The sequence below is a fragment of the Plodia interpunctella genome, chromosome 22, assembly GCF_027563975.2.
Source record: "Plodia interpunctella isolate USDA-ARS_2022_Savannah chromosome 22, ilPloInte3.2, whole genome shotgun sequence".
Taxonomy (NCBI): domain Eukaryota; kingdom Metazoa; phylum Arthropoda; class Insecta; order Lepidoptera; family Pyralidae; genus Plodia; species Plodia interpunctella.
In genome coordinates this window covers 3,719,481-3,743,504 of record NC_071315.1, presented here as the reverse complement: position 1 = coordinate 3,743,504, position 24,024 = coordinate 3,719,481, and the positions used below count along the sequence as shown (strand labels likewise).

General features: G+C 34.7%; 4 protein-coding genes across 16 annotated transcripts in view; 2 read left to right on the top strand and 2 right to left on the bottom strand.

Annotated features, from left to right (window-relative positions):
* Positions 1 to 2,766, bottom strand: part of LOC128679928 (focal adhesion kinase 1-like) — a 111,066-nt gene extending 108,300 nt beyond the window's left edge. For 3 of the 5 annotated variants that reach the window (XM_053762454.1, XM_053762456.1, XM_053762457.1), the window contains exon 1: positions 2,610 to 2,747. Coding sequence is in view for 2 of the 5 variants with exons in the window: in XM_053762448.1 (XP_053618423.1) it covers positions 2,706 to 2,751 (46 nt within the window). In the remaining 3 variants the exon portion in view is untranslated. Of the gene's footprint in view, positions 1 to 2,609 lie in introns of all 5 variants that reach the window. The other 2 variants (XM_053762448.1, XM_053762450.1) reach the window with 1 other exon arrangement.
* An 85-nt stretch (positions 2,767 to 2,851) lies between these two features.
* On the top strand, positions 2,852 to 8,314 carry Pex13 (Peroxin 13). Its single transcript, XM_053762461.1, has 5 exons — positions 2,852 to 3,463; positions 4,109 to 4,245; positions 4,649 to 4,785; positions 5,727 to 5,889; positions 6,625 to 8,314. Exons 1-5 carry the CDS (start codon positions 3,069 to 3,071, stop codon positions 6,924 to 6,926), a joined length of 1,134 nt encoding a protein of 377 aa, XP_053618436.1. The 5' UTR covers positions 2,852 to 3,068; the 3' UTR covers positions 6,927 to 8,314.
* A 977-nt stretch (positions 8,315 to 9,291) lies between these two features.
* Positions 9,292 to 12,153, bottom strand: RpS7 (Ribosomal protein S7). 2 transcript variants are annotated; one of them, XM_053762462.1, is made up of 5 exons: positions 12,056 to 12,153; positions 11,520 to 11,681; positions 10,676 to 10,860; positions 9,931 to 10,078; positions 9,292 to 9,405 (listed from the first exon to the last, which is right to left on the bottom strand). In XM_053762462.1, exons 2-5 carry the CDS (start codon positions 11,679 to 11,681, stop codon positions 9,328 to 9,330), a joined length of 573 nt encoding a protein of 190 aa, XP_053618437.1. In that variant the 5' UTR covers positions 12,056 to 12,153; the 3' UTR covers positions 9,292 to 9,327. The 2 variants fall into 2 exon arrangements, with proteins under 2 accessions (XP_053618437.1, XP_053618438.1); XM_053762463.1 differs by having other exon boundaries at positions 11,931 to 12,061.
* A 226-nt stretch (positions 12,154 to 12,379) lies between these two features.
* Positions 12,380 to 22,785, top strand: Gale (UDP-galactose 4'-epimerase). 8 transcript variants are annotated; one of them, XM_053762188.2, is made up of 9 exons: positions 12,430 to 12,563; positions 12,923 to 12,999; positions 17,693 to 17,833; positions 18,213 to 18,336; positions 18,778 to 18,891; positions 19,291 to 19,470; positions 20,383 to 20,496; positions 20,916 to 21,087; positions 21,645 to 22,785. In XM_053762188.2, exons 2-9 carry the CDS (start codon positions 12,980 to 12,982, stop codon positions 21,878 to 21,880), a joined length of 1,101 nt encoding a protein of 366 aa, XP_053618163.1. In that variant the 5' UTR covers positions 12,430 to 12,563; positions 12,923 to 12,979; the 3' UTR covers positions 21,881 to 22,785. The 8 variants fall into 8 exon arrangements, with proteins under 8 accessions (XP_064292773.1, XP_053618167.1, XP_053618163.1 ...); XM_053762191.1 differs by lacking the exons at positions 12,430 to 12,563; positions 12,923 to 12,999 and adding exons at positions 14,521 to 14,907; positions 15,040 to 15,081; XM_064436703.1 differs by lacking the exon at positions 12,923 to 12,999 and having other exon boundaries at positions 12,380 to 12,563; positions 18,216 to 18,336.
* Positions 22,786 to 24,024: the final 1,239 nt, after the last annotated feature.

Genomic DNA, 24,024 nt, shown 5'->3' with positions numbered 1-24,024 from the left:
CTTATGTTCAGTTTCTCTCATCTTCGCGTGTTGGGTTGCAGTTGGGGCTGTGACGTTACGAAACCTCGGATGAGATTAAAAAATAAATCTAATTTTCGGCTATGTTTATACACAATAGGTTGCGCGTCTGACGTCAACCCTCCTTGGGAATACCGTGACTATGTCCCTTAGTCGTCTCGTACGACATTCACGGGATGATATGGAGTGGTCCTATTCTCAGGCGGAACCACACGCAACTCTTACTGATATATTATTACAACGCATGTCAATGCATCCTGTACGGAAATATATGCAGCGCCAATAGCGGTTAATTTACAATATTTTTTGAATAGCTTGATACTGTTGACTGCAGCACACCAAGCTAACTACTGTATCAGTGCCATAATGCATGCCACAAAAGAAGAGCATTTTCTGCAGCCCTGCCGCGTACCCTTGTTCCATATCGCACTGTTGTCGCGTCAGAGTTCCGACGTGTGCGGAAATAACGTCACAGCAACCGCGGAGGTTTCCAATGTTTTGCCGCAGTGTGCAGCACTGCGTTTATTCCAATTTTGAATTTAAAATATGTATGGCTTCTCCCTAGAGTTCCTAAACTTGAACGAAGTGTTTTATTTTGGAATAGGAGCATGGTGTACCAAAGACAAAATGATATTATTTTATTATGCGTAAGTAAATACACTTTTCACATTTCTAAAGTAAAAGTAGATGTTTACAAACAAAAAGGCATAATGTACTTGTACATACTCTATTAAATAAATACACTAGTCTGTCACTGTCTTTACACTATCTAAGAAGTGCCTAATGGAAGATATCACCATCGTGTTAATTTTGCTCCTTTTAAAAAGTTCTTCCTTTGGGTCAACCTATTATAAGCACAGATAGAAAAATGTAGCGAAAAATTCTAAAATGTTCGCATTCGAATCCAGAGAAAAATGTGAGTCCATTTTCCTTGCAAATATTGCTTTCGGCGTCATAAAGGGACCCGACGAGCGTCGACGTTTTCCTGTGCGACAGTGGCGCCGCGTCCTGTTGCGGGAAAATGGGACAACGCTTTTAGCGAAATGTCCTTTGTATGCTTTCAGGTTTATACATATAGTTATGTATTGCTATAAGTATATTTCATACAGTAGAAGTAGACTGTGAACTATCTACATACCTATAAGATTTGTAATGATTACAAAGTCACTACAAGCAGTGGAAATAAAATTGGAAATAACCATAAATGTATAAACAACAACTTCTGTAGCCTAATGGTCATCATGGATGAACTGCTAAACTGGGATTCCTGGGTTCGAACCCCAGTTAGGTCAAGATGAAAAAGTTATTTTTCAGATTGACCTGGGTCTTAGATGTTTATCTATACATAATGTTTATGTTTCAAAAATAGTGTTAATTGAGTTTTAGAATTCCATAACACAAGTCATGAACTTACTTTGGGGCTAATTCAATATGTGCGATTTAAATTAATTATATATAAGGCAATTTTGTTTTTTTTTTATTATTAATGATCACAAAGATATCAAGGCAGAGGGAGGTGAGTGACAGGGAGAAGTGGCGTCAGTTGGTCCTTCAACTGACCAATATTAACAAAGTGACTAGAAAATGCAATAAGAACAAAAATGAACAATCAAAACTTGTAACTTTTTACGTGTGAATAAAGCACTGGCACCTGCTTCTAGGACTTTGTGACATAAGCAATATGTATAATGATGGAAGTTTGTCATTTACTTCAACAAGTTCTTCTTTTGGTGGAGCAGCGGCAATTGTACTTGACAAAAGCTTGAATTGCTCAAATTTTCAGTGTAAAAAAACAGACTATAAAATAATGCAGAGTTGCATAGAGCAGGCCTTTGCCCAGCAACATCCATAAACTAGCTAAAAAAATTGATGAAAGAAAAATAAAGCAATACTGCCTTCAGAAGCATTTTGTTAGTTACCTTTTGAATAGAGTTCCATAGTGTGAAATGGGTCTGAACTTAATACATAACTTTATTTATTGAGTCAGCAAGTATTGTCATTTAGCTGGTGACAAAGTTAATATGATAATAATAATAAAAGGTAGCACACATTAAGTATTGGAAAAATTATATGATATATAGATAACATTTTTTGGCCATATTAGTTGACACAGGCTCTAATATTTTTCCCAGACTATATGTTATCAATAAGTTATATTAAAGTAGTTATTAATAGTTAGGTAAAAACAACACAATATGCATAACATTGGAACATAGATTTGAATTCCACATTATTGTGGAATTTCAATAAAATAGGGCATTTGCGCTTCGTCAACAAAGTAACTACTATTTGTCATGGTAATCAGCGGCGAGCAGCGAATAATTGGCCGTGATTGAACACGAGACAGCTTCTGAAAACCGGTCGTAAAACGCCAGCCGTCTTACGCAAATAAAAAGACTAACCTCACGTAATTAGACCATAATAAAAACTATAACCTCTACCACAAGCTCTAAGACTATTTTACTACTCAATATTTATAGTATTTGTAACAAAACACGAAGAAATTTACTAAAACTACTTCACTGAAATTATGACAACAATAAAGCTAGTTATTATGAAAATCGGACGATTTGGGGGAAAAAACTACTTACATTAATTTTCTTGCACAGTGTCTACACAATATTATAGCTACTTTATAAATATTAGAGATTATTTATTGATAAAACATTAACAAACTCGAAATTTACCTATTGGATTAAAATTATTGACTGACTTGTTGACTGACAGATACATAGATGCATAGACAATTGCAATATTTCGTTGATTCTGTTCTATTCGTTTCAGTTCATTCTCATTCCACCCCCTTATCCAAAATCTTTGCATTCCACCTACTGTCAATGTCACTCCACTTATGTTCACTCACTTCACTAGTACGTACAATACAATGTCAAGAAGTTGATGATATTGTTTTAATTTTCTGAGTTTTTCCGAAAATATATTTCTGTGGAACTGAGTAGCGTCGATACGCTACAAATGGAGATATTTTAGAACCAGTCGTAACAATATTTGTCAATTTCTAGTGATCTTTGTGTAGTGTGTATTTTGAAACCATGATGGAGCCATCTAAACAGTTCGAAGGGAACTATGACCCTAACTTATCAAATACTGGTGTGACGGGCAGTTTAGACGCGGGCAGGTTCCGAGATCCAGTACCATCGACATCTACTGCTAACATAGCGCCCGTTTTACCTCCACGGCCAGACTTATCCTTGCAATCTGCAAACGCAAGTTATGGCCTGAATAACTATGGAATGAATTCGTACGGCGGAATGGGTGGGATGGGGGCCATGGGGTCGTACGGAATGGGTGGATACAGTTCTTATGGAATGGGCGGCTTGGGAGCGTATGGAATGGGTGGATATGGCTCATATGGAATGGGAGGTATGGGTGGAATGGGGGGATTTGGAGGATACAATAGGTTTGGACCCATGGATATGGAAAGTAGGTAAGTAACATAGCATACAAACAATAGATGTTTTTGTTTTCTTATCATAATCACCATCACCATGAATAAATAAATGATTTGTTCAATCATTAACTTTATATAACTGTCATAAGAACATAGTGTAGAGATCCTTGTTTTGAGTTAATCTTCACAACAAATAAAATGTTCAGCTTTTCATATAAATCATACTCTGTTTGATATTTTTAAAATGGGAACTTATTCCTTTCTATTTTTCTAATAAATATCCGATTTATTAACACTGAAGCATATATCATATTTTACTAACAATTTATTTATTTAACTTTATTCTTTCAAACATACAATAAATATGATGTTAATGGTATTTTTTTTAATAAAAATTTACAAGTAACTAAAAACAACATTTTTATCATTTGAACATCTTTTACTATATTTCAGTATTTCTAAACTAAATAAACAAAATAAATTTACTGTATGAACTAAAATTTATTATTTTGAAATATTTGATATGAGAGTGGTCCTATTTTAGATTTTATTATAAACATTTATTAGACTTTCACAGGCATTTTTAAAATGTTAAATATTAAAGGACATATTGTCAAAAAGCTAAAAACTACTGGCATTCAAATTTAATAGGTGAATTAACAGTCTCAAATATTATTCCAGATTCATACAGTTAGCCGAGGAGAACTCTCGGCCTGCATTTGAGTCTATACAAGGCTTCGTTAATGCTGTTGGAAGTGTTGCCATGATGCTGGAGAATACATTTTTTGCTCTCACCAGCTCATTTAGAGCTATTCTGGGTAAGATGCAACAACTTGCATTTTTTTTTACTTCAGGTGTCCACAGGCTGTGGTGACCACTTCCCATCAGGCGGGCCTCAGGCCTGCTTCTTTCTCTGTTGTATTTTTCTTATTAAAGCCTATTTTGTGACCACTGCTGGGCAAAGGCCTCCTATTTCTGCTTCCATTAATGTCAATCCAATATGGTTTCCCATTATTTTGCCAATTATGCTCATTAGTAAACTTAAGACAGCTTCCATGTTTACCTATAATTAACCTTGGGTTATCAACAATATTTGTTTAATTTCATCAATATCAGCCAGCAATTTACCCATGTAAAGCAGGACAGACTTTTGATTCTATCAATTAGTATGGTTATGGATATGTCTATCGCTTGCACTAAATATATTTCCATCGCTTCCAGGTGTAGCAGAAAACTTCGGGCGCTTGCGGTCCTTATTTGCACAGTTCTGGTCAACGTTTGCCGTGGTGAGATCATTGAACTGGCTTATCCGGAAGCTCATGGTGATTATCGGAATCAGATCGGAAAATGAATTCAAGGTTTGTGCTCCTTTTTTTCTGTGTTATTCTGTAATTAGCTATATACAACGCTTTAGAGTGTGACCCGGCCCTAGATGTACTGGTTTAATGTTGCCCCGGAAACCCTAGATGTACTGGCTTAATGTTGTCAGGATGACAGTTGTCAGACCTTTGTCATGCATATGGATCCCGACGACCGTGCGAGGTGGAAACGAAAAAGTAGAAAAGCGGACCATGGCTTCAGACACTCAATGGCTGTGGAAGGAACCGGAACCGGCGAGAGAGAGGAGAGACTCTCAAACAAGACAGAGAGAGAGAATTAATTTGGCGTATATGCCCGCCCTAAGTATCTAAACAAATGGTGTATAGATATTAAATATTTTTCAACATTTTCAGATTTAAAAATAGCATGAGCATCATTATTTATCACAATCTCACTACCTACCTATATTTTGATAATATTTACTAAGATGTAAACAAAGATATCCTTCATTGTGTTCTATCAGTGAGCGAATGTGATAATAGTATCTAAAGAAGATAAAGATTCGACTAGCATACATCAAAATATGAAACTATAATACCACATGGGTTTAAAACCATATACCTTGGCGACATCAAACCATAATTTCTTGGGTTTGCCCCTACTGCCAGGGCCAGACGGGAGCGGCATAGCCAGACATTGTTCCCTACGTAATTTTATTTAATTCTATTAGAACTATATGACAAGGTGTTGTCTTCACATTGAGACAAGTGACACGATGTGACGCGAAAATTACAAATGTATGTAGAATGTAGATGTATTACAGTGTCCTATAAAAAGTATGCCAGCTGTTGCACGCAGCCGCCCGCCATGCTTGTTAAACCTCGGGTCACTATGACAGCAGGATGAACCAATACATTCGAAATGAGAGTGACAAAGGTAGATGTATTATTTATGTTTTACAAACCATACTATATAACAGGCATGGGCGGAAGCAGTGGCAGCCACGCAGTCTTCTAATGCGCAGGCGCAGCCGGCCAAGGGCTCGAGCTGGCCCGTACTTCTGTTTTTCGCGGTGGTGGCCGCGGCGCCCTACATCGTGCTTAAGATGATGCAGGGGCTCACCAACACCATACACGAGAGACGTGAGTACTGGTTTGTCCGTTCTCGTACCCTACGAGTATTAACCCCAGAATTTAAAGTCTGTTAAGATTGGAACGACCCGCACATTAGCGCCACCATTGCATTTCTATATTTTTATTTTAGGTTTTAGTGAAAACTAAAAAAGTGGTACTACAAATTATGTTACACTAGATAATTGATTTTATTAGAAATTTTAATAGTTTTCTATTGGACACAATTGTTACATTTGCCACAAATAACTGAAAAGAATGTTTACCACCAAAATTTTTGTCGGAAATTGTGACTACATTTTGTGTAATGGAAAACTATAATGAGTACTATATGTATAAAACCTAGTGTAATCTAATCTCCTGTGGTATTTTTAGGTTTTCGACATAAATAAAAAATAAATCGATAAAAATGTGATGATGGCGCTAGTGAATAGCTTTTAGGGAATTGTGTTCGCGACATAGTGACCAAACAAAAATTTGATTGGCAATAATGAAATTCAGGCAATGCAAATTTTTGTTTCACAATCATAATAATGATCACCAAGATTTGGTCTGTCGAGTTCAGTAGCAACTCCGTTCAGGTCCGCTGGGTTCCTTTTTGTCAATATAAGGGTAGCACCCATGATAGGCTTACAACCTTACCCTATGTAGAACTACTAATAGCTATTTTAACCACCCAAAAAAAATGTATTACCAAAATACGATTACTTTGCTGACCGTTTATATAACACCCAAATGTTATTCCAGTAAACGACCCGACGACGTGGCAGAGTCCCCTAAATGCAGTGGCCCAATACGACTACCAAGCCACCTCCCCACAGGAGCTAAGTTTCTCCGCAAACCAAGTGTTGACCCTCGCGCCTCAACACCTGCAGGGCCACCTCTGGAACAGTGGGTGGGTCATGGCCACCACAGACAAAAAACACGCAGCATTAATACCTGTTCCATATATAAAAGTTATTAAGCCGGCATATCGTGGCAATGCAACTGTAAAAGTAACGGAAAATCAAGAAAAAGAATTTGAGAAACATTTCGAGAACGAGCTTTGATTGGCGCGGTTTTATTTGATGAAGAAAATAAGACTTACCCTATTAGTCATAAAAAGTTTAAGCTATGGTATGTTTTGTCTCTTTCTGACAATGTCAAATTATAAAGTGCGATAGTGACAAAACATATTTTAGCTTATGTGTGCTTTTGTGTAACGGGGTTAGGTTGCACCAGTCAACTTTGAGGTTAACTATAACGCTGACGTTTGTATAAAATTGCGTAGGTACTTTGCATTTTTCAAATTAACATCAAAGTTGACTGGTACAACGCACCCTTTGAGACGAAAAGAGGGAAATGTAGAAAAATATGAAAACAACATGTGTTATGTTAACTCTATATCCATAATAATATTCTAGGATGTAGAATATTTTGATGTTTTGTATTTTAAGGCGCCATTCCATTTGTCATTTTAAATTAATATTTATTTCTATCTCTTTCGCAATGTTAAGATGACGAAAGAGATAGAAGTAATATTGGACAAAGAATTTGGTAAGTGTAATGGCGGTTAAAGTGTTTTTTACTTATGTTATTTTATTGTCTATGTTTTCTCTCTTAGAAGGCTTTCAACTACATAGTTACCTGTAAGTGTTACTTTTTAATGTGTGTTATAAAAGTTTGGGCGGGGATATGTGAATTAAATATTTTTTTTTAGACTGGTCTGCATTTCTAAAATACATGGTTATTTTATTATTTTACGCTAAATAGTGTCACAATTATTTGTAGGTAATTGTTTTGTAAATATGTTCCATATACTCGGCTTTATTAAAGCGCTCCGCTTCAAATCGTGCGTTAATTCCCCTTCGTATGTAATGATCAAAATAGGGCGCTTTTATCATGATGATATCGTATTATTTGTATAAAAATATTATTAGTCAAATGATGCAAAATGTATATAGCATTCTTAAATTTAATTGGCTGGTTGATAAAACTTGTTAGACAATGTCGACTTCATCCTTTCGGTTTTCCGGATTATTATTTTATTTGTTTCTGATCGTATATGAAATTTTATATAGTGATATTTAATAATAAATGTTATCGCTTAAATTTTTAAGACAATCAGTTTGTACATAAATTCTCGTTTCTTACTTGAGCCTAGTATTGGCACATTACACTTAATTTTTGTAGTCCCTCTTGCGTAATATTATTCTCTAATTTATCTATGAATGTCATATTTTTTCCTCGTCGCGGCCTGGCTTCGCACGGTCTAATACGCTATTTTATCCGTTGCGTGGTTTATCAGACAGACGCGGCAGGAGACTTTGTTTTATACTATGTAAAATGTCACTACTGACTGGGTTCAAAACGGGTGTATATTGGACTATGGAAATAGATGTCTCGAGCTAACACAAGGTGGATGTGATTTTATTACGAATAAAATATTGAAATGAAATCTAGTTTATTATTTCTCTGTATCTCTGTATTTTAGAGGATAGTCCTAGTCAGATACTCTAGCAGTACTATACTCTAAAATCTCAGGTACAAATTACCTGTGAAACTACTAAGTAACGGTGCATGGGTATACAGAAATTCCCCGTGGGCACACTGGTGGGTGGACGGGTCACGGCTCAACTGAAATGCCTTGACTTATCACCGTTTGGTTATGGCCTACTAATTCCACGTATATAATACGGTAAATTTGAGTAATTGAAAATTATTATTAATTTTGCAACATTATAAACAATAACCACATGATTAGATAAATGTGAATAATCAATTGAAATTAATTACTTACATTACTTATTATTTTAATAATAAGTAATATAAGTAATTATTTTAATTTATTATAATAACTTTATTATATAAATTTATTAAATAAACTTATTATTTTAATAATAAGTAATATATTAATAATTCGCTACACAGATTGATCAATAAAAGTAATAAATAAAGTAAGACCCAAGGTTTTAATACAACATGGTTAAAAACTCAAGTCGGACAGTCGAGGGGCGGCAGCCCCCCGCTATAAGAAAAAAACATCGATAACAAACCTGTGTTGGTTAGATTAGTGACCACACAAAGTACAAAAAAATATTAAATTAGGGGAACCAATAGAGATCCATTTATTACATTTATCGGTACTAAGGTTAAATTATTAATAATCACCGACAAATGTGATTAATTTCTCACATTTATCACGACTCGGCAATTATTAATAATAGTCCACAATTAATAATTTTCAATTAATCACTCTTACCGTAACATATATACTACCGTAGTACCTACTAATTCCATGAGTATATAACTTGACTGAACCCTGACATTTATTCGTATAGGTAGATAAGCTCAACTTCGCAAGGTTTTTGTAAATTTTACCTAAATCTTACACAGAACTTTACTGTTGAAATATAAGTAAATAAAGGAAACGTGTAAGGTTTTAATTTTATTGTAAAGTCATAGTCTAATTTACAAGTAGGGTTCGGGGAACTCGAAGGTGACTTCGCGACCCGTTAGCTTCTTGTACACGGACTGGAACGTATCCACCTGCAGACAAACAGATATAAATCATTATTTATCTCATTCCTCATCTGCGTTTTTCCAGTTGCTTCTCCACGGCTAGAGCATAGGAACCCAGCCTTTCAATCGCGGTAATAACGTTTACGGGATGTTTTTACCGTTCCGATATTGCGAAAATAATTTTTAGATCAAAACTGAAACAAAACCTATATTAAAACTATAAAATACACAGTAGTAAAAACTAGTATTTTATGTACAGTGAACATCACATCAATCAGTTCCATGCTGAGTAATTTTGCACACATACAGTTGACGTGGATATAAATGAAGCAGTGGTGGCCCAGTGGTCCGCCTGTGACCACTAGGACCACCTTGTTTACGTTGAAGGAAAAACATCGTGAGGAAAACCTGTACGTGCCACTAGATGGCGGTAGGTAGTCGTCAAATCCTTCCATCCAAGCCTTAGGCGACTTGAATAAAGTCTGATACCAGATATATGAATGAATGTTACTTTTAATCAAATTATGGAAATAAACAATCTGTCCACTTCACCTTGTGTTCGATGGTGGTCTGCTGGTTTTTGTCAAGGTGCACTTTGATGAGCTGTGAGCCGTCCAACTTGATCCGGATGCGCTTGCCCACGATCTCTGCGGGGAATACTAAGTCCTCTAGGATGGCATCATATACTGATGTCAGCGTCCTGCAAATTACAAATATATCTTTTATATCATACATTAATAGGTACCTAGTAAAAAAATTTTTATTTCGTCTCCAAAATAGAATAATAATATGGCCTTTTCTTTTAGAGAATTTTATTTATTTATTGAATAGCCTATGTTATTCCTGAAGGTTTTGTGTGTGTCTTTGTGCCAAATTTCATCAAAATCATTCAGTAGTTTATTTATTAAAAAAAATACAAATCTTTTCTGTTTATAATATTAGTATGGATAGACAAGTAGCTTCTTTCAGCTGATGCATATCTGGCATCATTGAGTTCTGTAGTCAAGTCACTTTACTGATATTAATAGACAACTGTGACTTGTTTTCATCCATCTTCCCATCCCATCTCTGGTTCAGATGTTTACAAAAACATTAACCTTCCTGTCAGTTACCTTAAAAACATAATTTCTTGCTTGTAACAGTGGGGTATGTTGATCAGTTAAGAGTACCCTAGTACTCTCTAATGAAAATACTGTAGGTCGGCGTAAGACGTAAAGAGATGAACATTAACCTTTGTCATCAGAACTTGTATTACACTAAAGATTTGCCCCTGGTATGCAGAATTATGTTTATTAACCTGGATCGTGGCCTCTTCTGTTTGTTAGCTACGCGAGTTTTGTGGCTAGGCTTGGGGAGAATCTTGCGGTCTCCAATGAACACAACGTGTTTGCCGCTGAACTTCTTTTCCAATTCTCTCACCAGTCGGATCTGGATCTTTTGGAAGGCCTTCAGTTTGGGCATCGGCACATAGATGATGATTGACTGGAATTTTAATTATATTTGTTAAATAAACTATTACACAGGCTATGAAAAGTTAAATTTTCCTGCTAAAGGGAGGCATGCCCCTCCCTTTCTAGGATCATTTTGTCCAATTAATATCCTGGGTGGGGATATAAGTTAAACTGAATGGTGCATATAATGATTATTATTATAATTATTTAAAGTAGCATATTAAGACTGGTAGTTTTAATATGTTAATTCCTACTAATATTATAAATTTAGATGTGTGTGAAGATAACTGTTAATCAATCATGCCAAATGTACAAGACCTATTTTTTAAAGTTTGGTGCACTGGTAGAATATAACCTGGTATAAGACATAGTACTTTTATACAGATCGCCACAGGAGCAAGGCTCGAGGGCGCAGCTAGTAAATAATAACAACAGGCATGTTTGTTGAAGAGTATTTTATCCCATATAGGTAATTTAGTTATGAAATATAATAAATTGTGAAATATATTAAAAAATATCAATTTGTGCAAATGAGGGGTTCAAGTAAATTTGCTCAATTTAAGATTACACTAGGCCTACACAATAATATATCAAATAACATGAATAACCTCAATATTTTTTTGTAAATAGGTACTTCTCATTTATGTTCTGAATATAGGTAATAAGTAAATGTAGTAATTCCAAACTAACCTTTTTGTTGTGTAGTTCAATTTCTTTAGCTTTAGTAATGTAAAGCTCCCTCAGTTGGGCTTTGAGGTCAGAGTTGGTTTCCAACTCGACCAGCGCCTGCGAAATCGATGTCTCGAACGGATCGGCCTCCGCGGCACCAGCTTTGATGATTTTCGTACTCATCTGGAATACACAACCACCAAAACTTTTAATCACACTTCACCGTATAGGTTAGAAAACTTCATGACAACAATATTTCGACTTTCGTATAAGATCACTAGAAATCACTTGGATGATTCAATTACTGCTTATAAATAAAACACACGATTCGAATATATTTAGCATTCGACCACAATTTCACTTGCAAAAATAAAAACAACGTTGGACACTGAGACCGAATTTGTCACCCGACATAATCCTTAAAATCATTACCGTAAAATGCAATATATTCTCAATATTAGATTCCTGGATTAATAATAAACTATAATTTCGTAATATTTAAAAGGAAAATTGGATAAAATCATAAAAATAATCTAAAAATTTACAATGACGGCTACCTTGAAAACCTATCGGGAGCGAAAGAGAAAGAAAATTAGTGTTGCTCTTCACCTTTTCAGTGTTTCCATATATCCAATCCAATATTAATTATTTTATCACACTGACAAACGCAATACCAAACTAAAATATTAGTAAATGTGTAAATATAAAAATACTTTTAGGACTAATTAAATTTTCATTTATTAATAAGACGCGATGCATCACAAGTAGTTCATCTGTGGTTGTAATGTTTTGTACGATGTATACACAAATGTCGCTGGGCTTTTTCAATAAAAATATTTACTGAAAAAAGTTTTTGAAGAACGAGACTAACTGTCAATGCTGTATGTCAAAGTCAAAATTGACAATTACAACTAATCATAATCCAATTCGAATCCGAAAGAATCCACAAACAATTTGATTTAAATATTTATTTTTGAAAATATTTTCGCTTGCATATTTTATTAAGAATACCTACCACATTTCCTTTCCTTCAGAAGAAATGAAAATAATGGTTTAGATACATAGGTAGGTACGAAAAAAGAAATAATTACAAGTTAAGAGAAAACATTTCATGGAATTCTACATTCAGAACGTTTGTTTGTACCTATACCATTTTCCTGTCTTGCTGAAACTGTCTGTCATCACTCACTGAAAAGTTTATCTAATTTTGTGGTTTATTCAAATTAAAATTTCCTCTAATTTTGGTTTCTCATTCGTGTTCTATAAGGTGAATCGGTAATTTTGTATCTATAAAATATTATTTTAATACTGACTTATCTCAGAAAATATAAATTATGTACTTTGAAAATTTTGAGCATCATAAAACTACCTATTGCCGATTCAGCAGTGTTTATTTCAATTGAGTAAATAAACCTTGAATGCAGTCGCTACTCGCCACGCGCGGGCTACGTGTATAGTTCGGCCTGCGACGTATTGCTACAATGACTCCACTTACCAATGGGTAAGTAATTGAAAATTAAAATAATCTCAAAAATATATATTGTTGTTGTTTAGAAGTTTTAAACTCGCTATTGTAGTTTTATGATCTTTTTAATACTTTTATTATCTTGAGGCTGTGAGACTAGATTCTAATTTGAAATTTAAAGGCTACTATTACATTTAAATTGTGTGGTCACTGAACCTATTCTCTGTTATTAATTTTATGACTTGCCTTGCAGTGTCTAATAAAAATATTAGTTTAACCCTTACAGTTACTTCATTAGCTACTCCAAATCCTCCCCTGTATATTGTACGAGGCAACTAAGGGACACATACCTCAACAGCTGATAGGCAAGTGTAGCATCCCCAAAGACAGTTGACATCAGCAAGGCAGCTGGTTGTAAAAGTGTTGCCAAATCTTAGAAATTTATTGGTCTGTTTTTTTAAGCAAACCCTAGGCTTCGAGGTGTCACAGCTCCGAATGTAACTGGTCATCCTCATGAGGATGAGAGAGACTATTTCAGAATCTCATCCACAAATATGATATTTATCAGTAATAAACTAACTACTGATAAATATCATATTGGTTCTGGTGAAGAAAAAGGTGGTCTTAAAATTCATGTCAGATGCCTTTAGGAAATTTGAATAAAATCTGACATCAGTGTTTGCACACCACAAAAGATGAAGATGGTTGATTGAAATAAAAGCAATAAAATATCAATAAATAAGGCTTTGGTTTAATAGCAATAAATAAGGTTTTGGTATCTCTGAATAAAATAAAAAATATGTATTCTGTGCACAAAAAATAACAGGAAATATACAATTATATCGTGAATATGATTATGAACTGTCACAGTGTAAATAATAGGAGATAATAAACTAACAATGATGACCAATTTCCTACTTGGTTTCCTAAAGCTGAATCATCATTTAGGTCATCATCACACAATTTGTAAATTCAATTTTTGCAGCAATTGTCATTTTTGTTTTATTATGGAAAAAATTCTAAGTTTCCATTAGTGTGAATTTGGTCGTGCTGCTTATTCACCTGTACTTTTCTAAATGTTTTTCAAATTTTGTTGATGTTATCAAGAATTCAAAAATAATAACAAAAAATGTTTATATATGTTTTTCCTTCTCTTTCAGTTGCCTTGCATAATCTTCCTCGACTCCCTGGACCTCTTCTTCCTATATATTTGTACTGATAAAATCTCTCTCTTTCTTTCGATAAAATCTCTCTTTCTTTCGATAAATTCTCTCTCTTTCTTTCGATAAAATCTCTCTCTTTCTTTCGATAAAATCTCTCTTTCTTTCGATAAAATCTCTCTTTCTTTCGATAAATTCTCTCTCTTTCTTCCGATAAAATCTCTCTCTTTCTTTCGATAAAATCTCTCTTTCTTTCGATAAAATCTCTCTATTTCGATAAAATATCTCTCTTTCTTTCGATAAAATATCTCCCTTTCTTTCGATAAAATATCTCCCTTTCTTTCGATAAAATATCTCTTTCGTTCGATAAAATCTCTCTTTTTCTTACATCTTCGTCCCCACTTCGCACCGCACGGTCGTCGTAATACTTCGGTCATAAACATGTCAAATACCAATCGAAATGGCACTCGACGATACACGAACGATAAAATAATCTATGAGAGTGTAATGCCTGCTACACACTATCGGCGAACACAGAGAGATGCCTAAGTGAAAGAACGAACATTGGGTAGTTTGTATGAGAGCTTTTATTTACTGCAATGAAAAACCAGCAATTTATGCCGAATTCGCCAAGTTTGTCGAACTTTTCAGCTATAGTGTATAGTCGGTCATAGTTATGTATGTAGCGGACACGTAGTGGACTAGCAATACTGCTGATAACACTTAACAGTGACCCTGTTGGCATCGAGACCTAACGTGCGGTTTGTTGTCACAGATTTTAAAAGTTAGTGTTCTTTTATTTAGTTTTTTTAAATAATTTTAAAATGTCTTGTTGCCAGTGACACAAAAATGAATGTTATTAAAAATTAGAGTTGTTTTTTGTGAATATGTTTATCAATTTTTTTTTATGCTACAGGATGATAGGTGCTTACCTATTCTAAAATTCATATGTATGTAGGTATGTTATTCGTATGTTGTAATTTTATTTTTACTTTAGTTTTAGGCAAGTGTGAATTCAGATAATTAAATTTTAAGCAGTGTTACAATAATATCTTTCCTTAATTTCGTTTTTATATTATAGTTAGGTACGATTATAGTTTTAACTTATTTTATATAAGAATACTGATAATACGTGTAAATTTTTAAATGAGTCAATATATTAAAATGATCTATGTATGTCCCGATGTATAACTATTGTTATATAATCTGTGACATTGGTCTTTTCATAATTCTGCAAATTTTTTTAAATGATAAAAAATGAAAAGATCTGTATATCTGTCGATAAGGTGTTATTACATTGTAAAACATGTTTGTTGAGGTAATTGAATGCCTACTTTATTAGATAAATATAAAGATAATATCTAATATCGTAATCGTGCTGCCGACGTAGGATAATAAACATATTCATACTAAATATGATAGAGGAAAAAAAAATTTTTGTTTGTAAATAATAAACTCAAAACCCAAGACCGATTTCGATGATATTTGGCACTGAGACGAAAAGTTTGGATGTAACATAGGTTTAGGTTAGGTTTAAAGAATTTATTCTCATAAAAAGATTACAAAATCCACTTACATGAGAAAATAATTTACAAATATGCTTAAACTAAGATGCAGTCACCGTAATAACATTTTAAACATGGGGCAAACAAAAGGAACAGAAAAAACCTATTATCCAGTTAGACTAGATTTTTATAAACTTAGGCAATGTATATTATTATTATTTATTATCTATATATAAATATTCAGTAAAGATATAAAAATATAAAAATTATTCATGTAAGTATGTACTTAAGAAGAAATAGCAGCAGCTATATTCAGATATCTATGCGTATTAGCGTACGTGGAGATATTAAGAAATAAATGTGAGGGATCTTTATAGGACGAATGTATTCAGATATCTATGAGCAGTAGCTATATTTCAATAATATAATCGTGTAGCAGTGATTTGAAACATTGAAATGACTTTTGCGTTTGCGTTGCGTTTTTTATATTGGAAGGTAATTTATTAGCCTACTTTTTGGTGGTTTTACCTGAGCGAAGTCCTTATCCTTACATATTATAAAACAAAGTCCTTTGCCGCGTCTGTCTGTCTGTTCGCGATAAACTAAAAAAAACTACTGGACGGATTTGAAATCTGACACGAGAGTTAGCAACTGACATACTAAAATAAAGATGTGTCAATTAGTTCCAATCAGGAGCAACCATCTTACGTAATTTGTAAAACTACCGAGTGTTATCACAAATATTCTGCTGTGAAATTATGATTGTTTATGTTATTGTAAGCAAAACGTGACTACTATTTGCCATGCAGATTTCAAACGTGTTTAGTTAATTTTATGGTTCATTCCATGTTGTCCTGAGCCTTGCTTAGAATTTAGAATCTACGTATTGCAATGCAATGTGGATTTTATGAGAAACTGTATGTATGTAGTAGGTATATTGGTTTTTTAGTTTACTTTTCTAATAATAATAATATATAATAATAATATATTAGGACAAATCACACAGATTGAGCTAGCCCCAAAGTAAGTTCGAGACTTGTGGTATGGGACTCAACGATACTATATTTTATAGTAAATACATATATAGATAAACATCCAAGACCCGGGCCAATCAGAAAAAAAGATCATTTTCCATCATGACCCGACCGGGGATCGAACCCGGGACCTCTCGGTTCAGTGGCAAGAATCTTACCATTGCGCCACCGAGGTCGTCAATTCTAATTAACAGTAGGTGCTTCATAGAACGAAATTATATCTTTTTCTCTAATCCTCGCGTATTCAGATTACATTCTCGACTGTGAGCCCAGAGTCCTCTCGAAACATTGCTTGAAAATCTTCAAGCATTTTTTAGAGAGGACTCTGGGCTGGCAATACGGTTTTACGACCGCCTGCCTGACGTCAATCCTCTTTGGGAATGTTGTTGTTGTCTGTCAGTTATATTCAAGGCCTACCCTTAGTGGCCTCACATGCTATTGACAATCTGGATCTACATACGTCATAACTGAGGTCGTAGTGTGGTTTCAGTTTTTGATATCGACCGTCGGAAAGTTTTCGAAGTGAGACGCAGCCGCAGCGATCAATCACATTGCGGTGTGGTTGCCGTTGCGTCACAATGGCGCAATGTTATTGGTTGGCTGTGTCTCGCGAATCGACTTGATAGTGATATGGGAATACCAAAGTAACACTACGCACACTGAGTTCTGCACGTGTTCAGCGTAATTTTATCGGCCTAGATTATTTATTTGTTCAAATTTGCTCTTGATAGTACGTTTGTTCTAATTAAAAGATAAAGTATCAAGAGAATCGCGAGATAATATTGTATTTATACGAAGCAAAATTGGAAATATGACAGGAAAAAATATTTTTTTGGTTGTCGATTAAAAAAAATATAACATCTTTTTTTAATCAACCTAACTTTGTATCGACGTGACTGTAAAAAAAATAACAATGTTGACAAAATAAAAAAAGGATGACGATGTAATTTATATATGTAAATACTTCTGGTTATTAACTTCAACAACTTATGCCTTTTTTAAAATATTAATGATAAATTCGTTGTTGCAGAGACACAATGCGACCCGCCATCTTAGTAACGGGCGGTGCGGGTTACATCGGTTCTCACACGGTCATCACCTTGTTAGAAAGAGAAGAGGAATACAGCAACTATGACATTGTCGTCGTGGACAACCTTAGCAATGCTTACAAGTGTGTTTTTATGTCTACATTATTTTTGCTCATGCTATTTTTATTATGCTTAAGTACTAGCAAGTGTAAATTTTTTTTTTTCAAAGTATACTATTTTTTGCCTCAAACTTTTGTCGACAGAGAGATCTTGTTTCAATAAACGCGTGACACAAAAAAATACATGTCCGTGCTGTAAACCGTTGAGGAGTTCCCTTGTTGGGAGCGGATCCTGGGTGCACTATCAAGTCATGCGTATCAAGATATGTATGTTAAATTTTTTGTTCGCGATTTCGGCGTTATTCCCATACGAAAAGTTCAGTATTGTGGACTGAGCATGTAGATAAAAAGATGCCAATGTAAAAAAAAAAAATGTCCACCTTTGACAATATCCTCTTTCCAGTAGAGCGCCGAACGAGAAGAAACCAGAATCGTTGCGAGTGATAGAGGATCTTACAAACAAAAATTTACACTTTTATCCCTTGGACATAAGAGACGCAGAGGGATTGAGCCGAGTGTTTGAAAACGTAGGTCCACTTTCTAATTATTATATTACGTAGGTATAGTACGAACGATACGAACTAATCGAGGGTATTAATGTCGTTCATTCGACAATATTTGCGTGAGATTCGGTTGGCCCTGCTATCGGTAAATATAATTATGCAACGCAAGAATTTAAAAGTAGTTATAGGTCTTTAGTTTCCTTCGTCTTTTCGTTTTGTTGCTGACATCCAATGTGTTCGGTGTGCAGAAAATCCAGATTTGACACCGTAGGAGAACACAATATAGCTAAACACGACTGAAAAGAAGGAAAAGACTAATTCAACAAATGTTTGTTCTTTTTCCATTATGTATACATTTTTTGTAAGGTATTTTCATACATATTATTAAAATTCTAATAATATTAAATTGATTGCGATTGCTTAGTCCTACTGATAGAACTGAACGAACAACAAATTTGGTTCCAGCATAATATAGACTGCGTTATCCATTTTGCTGCGTTGAAGGCGGTCGGGGAATCCGTTGACAAACCGCTCGAATACTACCAGGCGAACATCACGGGCACCGGTACCCTGCTGGAGGTAAATTTGAACCTTATTTCAATGACATAAAGCTCTTTGTATAAAGGGCATTTACATTATGTGTTCGCGGCTTTCGTATGCACAGGAGAAATAGAGCTTGTTACAATGCTTCTTCAAACGCAGGTGTCAGATTATTCAAGGTCTGACTGTCAATTTTACGACTACTACCGCCATCTAGCGGCATTAAATTTCAGGTTTTGCAAAACCTATACATATATTTGCGACTTTTGTTATGCCATCTCCACACTGTCGCCGAAGTCGCTGTCGCTCGAACACATGCCGACGCGAATGCGTGAACATTGCGTTGTTAGTATGAGTGCATTTATTTACCTCAATGAAAACTAGCAATGTATAGATAAACATAGATGTTTGGCAACTGTTCGTCGAGTTTTTTTTCAGGTGATGCGCAAATACGGCGTATATAAACTAATATATAGTTCTTCGTGTACCGTGTACGGGGAGCCTGAGAGGTTGCCTCTAGATGAGGGGCACCCGACTGGAAGGACGCTGACCAGCCCCTATGGGAGATCCAAGTACTTCTGCGAGGAGATGATGAAGGATCTGTGCACTAGTGATAAGGTTGGTGATGAGAGATTCTATTTCTCACCGCTCATGTGACAATTTCTTGATATTTAAATAATAACCAAAATTCTTTCACGCGAAATCTACTGGACGGATAGTTATGAAATTTGGTACACTGGTAGAATATAACCTGGTATAACGCATAGGGTACTTTTTATCCCGAACTTCCCACGGGAGTGAAGCTCCGGGGCGCAGCTAGCAGAATCATAATGATAAGATATTATCACAATGATAGAGCCACGCCGATAATCAAAGTTCCTAATTCCTATTCATACATATGACATATACTAATATTATGAACAGAAAAGATTTGTATTTTTGTTTCTTTGTTTTTTTGTATGGTCAAGGTCTGACAACAATAAAAGCTTGTGTCAAAAATGACATTTTTTGACCGACCGAGGTCTAAATCATCTTGGGGCAAAATTATATTTTTTGTATGTATGTATATATGTTTGTAACGCGATAACTTTGGAACCGTTGGTCGTAAAAATATATGTAGGCTCTGTCAATAGAATTTTTAAGCTTGTGGGGCAACAAAATAGGTTGTTAAGTCGTTTTTAAAATATTCACAATTTTGTACAAATTGTTTTAGCTAGGTCTAAGTTCGCGGCGAACAACTAGTGTAACAAGTTTAGACAAATTAAAAAACCGTCGACTTTCAATATTCATTTCGCTACAACTTTTGAACGGCTGAACCGATTTTCATGAAATATGGCAGAGAACACTCGGGATAAAATTATCTATGATACAACAATGCTAAACGACAACCGTTTGGGAGCTACGATGCCACAGACAGACACGTAAAACTTATAAAACCCCTCTTTTTGCGTCGACGTTTAAAAATAACTGTATGGATGGACGAAATAATTATTAATCGATTTACCGTTTCGTTTTGCTTCAACAATGCAGAATTGGATGGTGATATCGCTGCGTTATTTCAACCCAGTCGGCGCGCACATCAGCGGCCGCATCGGGGAGGACCCCAGCGGGATTCCTAACAATCTGATGCCTTACATTGCACAGGTGAATATTATTTTTTTTAACATTGATGACTTGTCCCGCTGCTGGGCAAAGGTCTCATTTCTTCTTCCACCCATCTCGGACGAAGGCAAAGTCTGACCATTCTTTTAAAAATAATATTAAAATTTTGAAATTTTTCCCGCCATACCGCTAAATATTGCCTTTTAGTTTCGACGCCCTTGTCCACCCCGTATGGAATTTAGACGAGAGACTATGTATTTATACGGCCTCCATGGCGTAGTGGTTGGGTTCGATTCTCAGCGCGGGCAAATAATTTTTACTTGTGATTACTAATATTTGCCTGCGGTTCTGGGTTGTGCCCGTCTCTGTGTTTGTGTCCATCGGACCCGCGATACAAGCTTAGTGCTTAGTGTGGTCCGTTGAGTATTGTCCATTTATTTATCGGCTTATATAATTCCCAGGTAGCAATAGGTCGCCTGAACGAACTAAAAGTGTTCGGCAACGATTACAAAACGTCAGACGGGACCGGTGTCCGCGACTACATTCACGTGGTGGATTTAGCAGAGGGTCACGTGAAGGCTATCAAATTGTTCCAACAACACGGTTTTGGTGGATTCCATGCTATTAATTTGGGTGAGGAATTGTCCTTATGTTTAGCCGTAACGTTCAAATATCAGGTCGAATGCATACTGAAAAGTTGGTGGCATTTTAATTTTACATTTCTTTTCAAGAACATATGTTACGGAAGTCAGTAATTGGTAGATGAATAGCATACAGGGTTACAGGTATCTAATGCATAACCTTCCAAACGCGAATAAGGTACATAGAGACTAACATCTTTTGTTCTACGACTTTTGTCTAAACGTAATAAATAAAAAATTCCTTTTTTAGTTTTAATGTCGTTTCTATAAAACGTTAACTCTATATATGATTCCGCTACATAACGCTACTGTATATGTATCATAGCCATACAACACGTGTTTGGCTATGATATAGAGTGTATGTGTAGAATCTCAAATTAGATTGTATTTTTTTTATATGAAAAAAAAAAACTGTGGAAAGTCGTAGGATAAAAGTTGCTTGTTTTGATGTCACTCTTAGAAAAATGCTTGGATGATCGCCACCATACAATATATTGAATTGAAGTTTAAGAATTAAAAAAAAAAACACGCTTTTGTTTTTTTTTTCAGGCACAGGCACGGGTTATTCAGTCCTTGAAATGATATCAGCTTTCGAACGCGCGAGCGGTCGGAAAGTTCCGTACAAAATCGTCGGGCGCCGGAGCGGGGACATAGCTGCGAACTATGCGGACGTCTCGCTCTCGCACAGGTTGCTGGGGTGGCGGGCGATAAGGACGCTAGATGACATGTGCAAGGACACGTGGCGATGGCAGAGCGCGAATCCTAACGGGTTTAAGAAAGTTTAGGTTTGACTTTCTAAATTGGTACAAATATTTTTTTTTTACATTTGATTTGATCCCCGCAAGGGTTATTCTTAAACACCAATCTCTTATGACTAGATATCTGACATCATCAACAACTTTTGTTCTAAGAGTTTTGATATAACTCAATACATTCGATAAAAATTATATTTTTTAAGTTATTCTTGTCCCGTCCTTACATTAGTACCTCCATGCGCCTTCGCGTTAGCGCCACCGTGCTTCCTCACCCGCCCGCCTCGCCCGCAATCCACATTGAGTGTTGAGCATCAAACGGATAATTAAAGATTTATTTTTGTGGAAGTAAAATTTTACAAATTATTAAAACTTGTAGAACAAATGTTTGTGATGTCAGCAACCATGTAAGAAGTATACTGACTAAAACATATTCATTATTGCTGACTGAAAAATTCAAATCATATAAATATATTTGTACCTCATTTGATATCATCTGCCTGTGCATTTATATATATATTACGTTGAATGTTACATAGTTTACGTGCATAATGTTAGAAATATGAATAAAAAACTACTAAAGTTGTTTGAATAAATTACATAAATGTATAGCATTGCTACAAACCAAATAATGTATGAATAATAAGAATATTTGGGTTCCTAGATTATGTTAGTTTTATGTTTGATACTTTATTTGGTGCTTTTACATTTGAAACAAGTTACATCTTGATCCTGTAGGGTAACTTATTTGCTCTATTTCAAAAGACCTTAAGAAATTATTCCCTAAGACCAGATTTTATTTTTCAAAATAGTCTTTATTATTTTTAGTTTTAAAGATCTATCGATCTACAAACAGTGCATTTAATTTTTAATATAGGGCCTATTTCACCACTTCCTGATTAAATATCGTATTGTAAACTGACAGATAAACTAACTGATCATGAACTGAACTGAACTAGATAAATCTGCTCGATGTCATCTAGTCCTATCCAGTTGTGAAACAATTTTAACGCTATCTATTTGACATGTTACATAAGGGGTATTCTGATGCTTTATCAGCAAGCAGTGAAACGGGCCTTACTATTGGCTTTCCAGTTGTTATTATAATATTATTTCTATCATCATTCCAATATTGTGTGACAAGTTTCAAATAGATTATTTTCATTATAAGTTCAATTTTATATTAATAGGCAAAATTATTTATAAATTGTCTTTAAATTTATTTAACTTGTGCCATTGTGTGAATCCAAAAATAATATTTTATCGTTGTTACGTTCCTATTGTGTTGCCATAACTAATGTAAAATAATAATTGTTTTGTGTTTTACACATAGTAATTTTACTTTTAATTGCTTAACTTATTGTTACCAAAGCCATGTTTACCAGTGATATATTTATTTTGAAAATATATAAACATATATACGACTGTAGTCGAATCCAAAGATATTATGTTAAGTCTATGCAATTCCAATATATCGAAACTTCAAGAATACTAAAAGTTTCGACATTTATTGTAACTATCATTCCGTTAATTTTAATTTATGCATTTTATAAAGGTATATGTTAATTGGTTAATTTATTTATATTAATTGGGTGCTGTAGTTTTTTTGACAATATTTTTGTTGCTTAGTGTTAGTAATAAACGTTCTTTAAAAAATAATATTTTATTAGTATTTTTATGGATCCCGCTAGCTCAGTTTACCCTGGAAATCCAAAACAGAACATCGATCAAAATATAGAATAACCTTCTCCTTTTTCGGAAGTATGGAAAAAATACACATTTCGCGCCGAGATAGAAAATGTCCGGTACCAAATAAAAGTAGTGGGTTTGGTATTCGCACACAATTTTTATTCACAACGCGCGCGATTTTTCTTTTTTACCATGCAAGTGCTTGTTGCGCTTTCGCATTTATTGGGCAATTGTTTTTAATTAATAAACTTAAATTGGGCAGTGGTTAAGGGAAAGATCTTTTTTTATTATTGGGTGCTAAGCACCAATGCCCAGTCTTTTTATTTTTTATACTTAATAATTTAATAGTGTTCACACTAAAGCAGTTAAGTATAAGTACACTAACATATGTGGTGTGACAACCTACCTTAACTTTTTCCCATAGTAAATAATTAGGCGGTTTCGTTGTTGATCTCTGTGATAATAGTCTGAGTAGCAGATAAAAGACA

Bases quoted from the DNA above. Each gene is read 5' to 3' on its own strand.
- RpS7 (XM_053762462.1), bottom strand. From the start codon at position 11,681: ATGAGTACGAAAATCATCAAAGCTGGTGCCGCGGAGGCCGATCCGTTC. The intron at 10,079-10,675 runs GTTAATAAACAT...TGTAATTTGCAG, and splicing joins CAGAAGAGGCCACGATCCAG to GACGCTGACATCAGTATATG. The intron at 9,406-9,930 runs GTGAAGTGGACA...GTTTGTCTGCAG, and splicing joins AGACCACCATCGAACACAAG to GTGGATACGTTCCAGTCCGT.
- Gale (XM_053762188.2), top strand. From the start codon at position 12,980: ATGACTCCACTTACCAATGG. The intron at 18,337-18,777 runs GTAGGTCCACTT...ATTTGGTTCCAG, and splicing joins TGAGCCGAGTGTTTGAAAAC to CATAATATAGACTGCGTTAT. The intron at 19,471-20,382 runs GTTGGTGATGAG...TCAACAATGCAG, and splicing joins ATCTGTGCACTAGTGATAAG to AATTGGATGGTGATATCGCT.
- Pex13 (XM_053762461.1), top strand. From the start codon at position 3,069: ATGATGGAGCCATCTAAACAGTTCGAAGGGAACTATGACCCTAACTTA. The intron at 4,246-4,648 runs GTAAGATGCAAC...CATCGCTTCCAG, and splicing joins CTCATTTAGAGCTATTCTGG to GTGTAGCAGAAAACTTCGGG. The intron at 5,890-6,624 runs GTGAGTACTGGT...ATGTTATTCCAG, and splicing joins CAACACCATACACGAGAGAC to TAAACGACCCGACGACGTGG.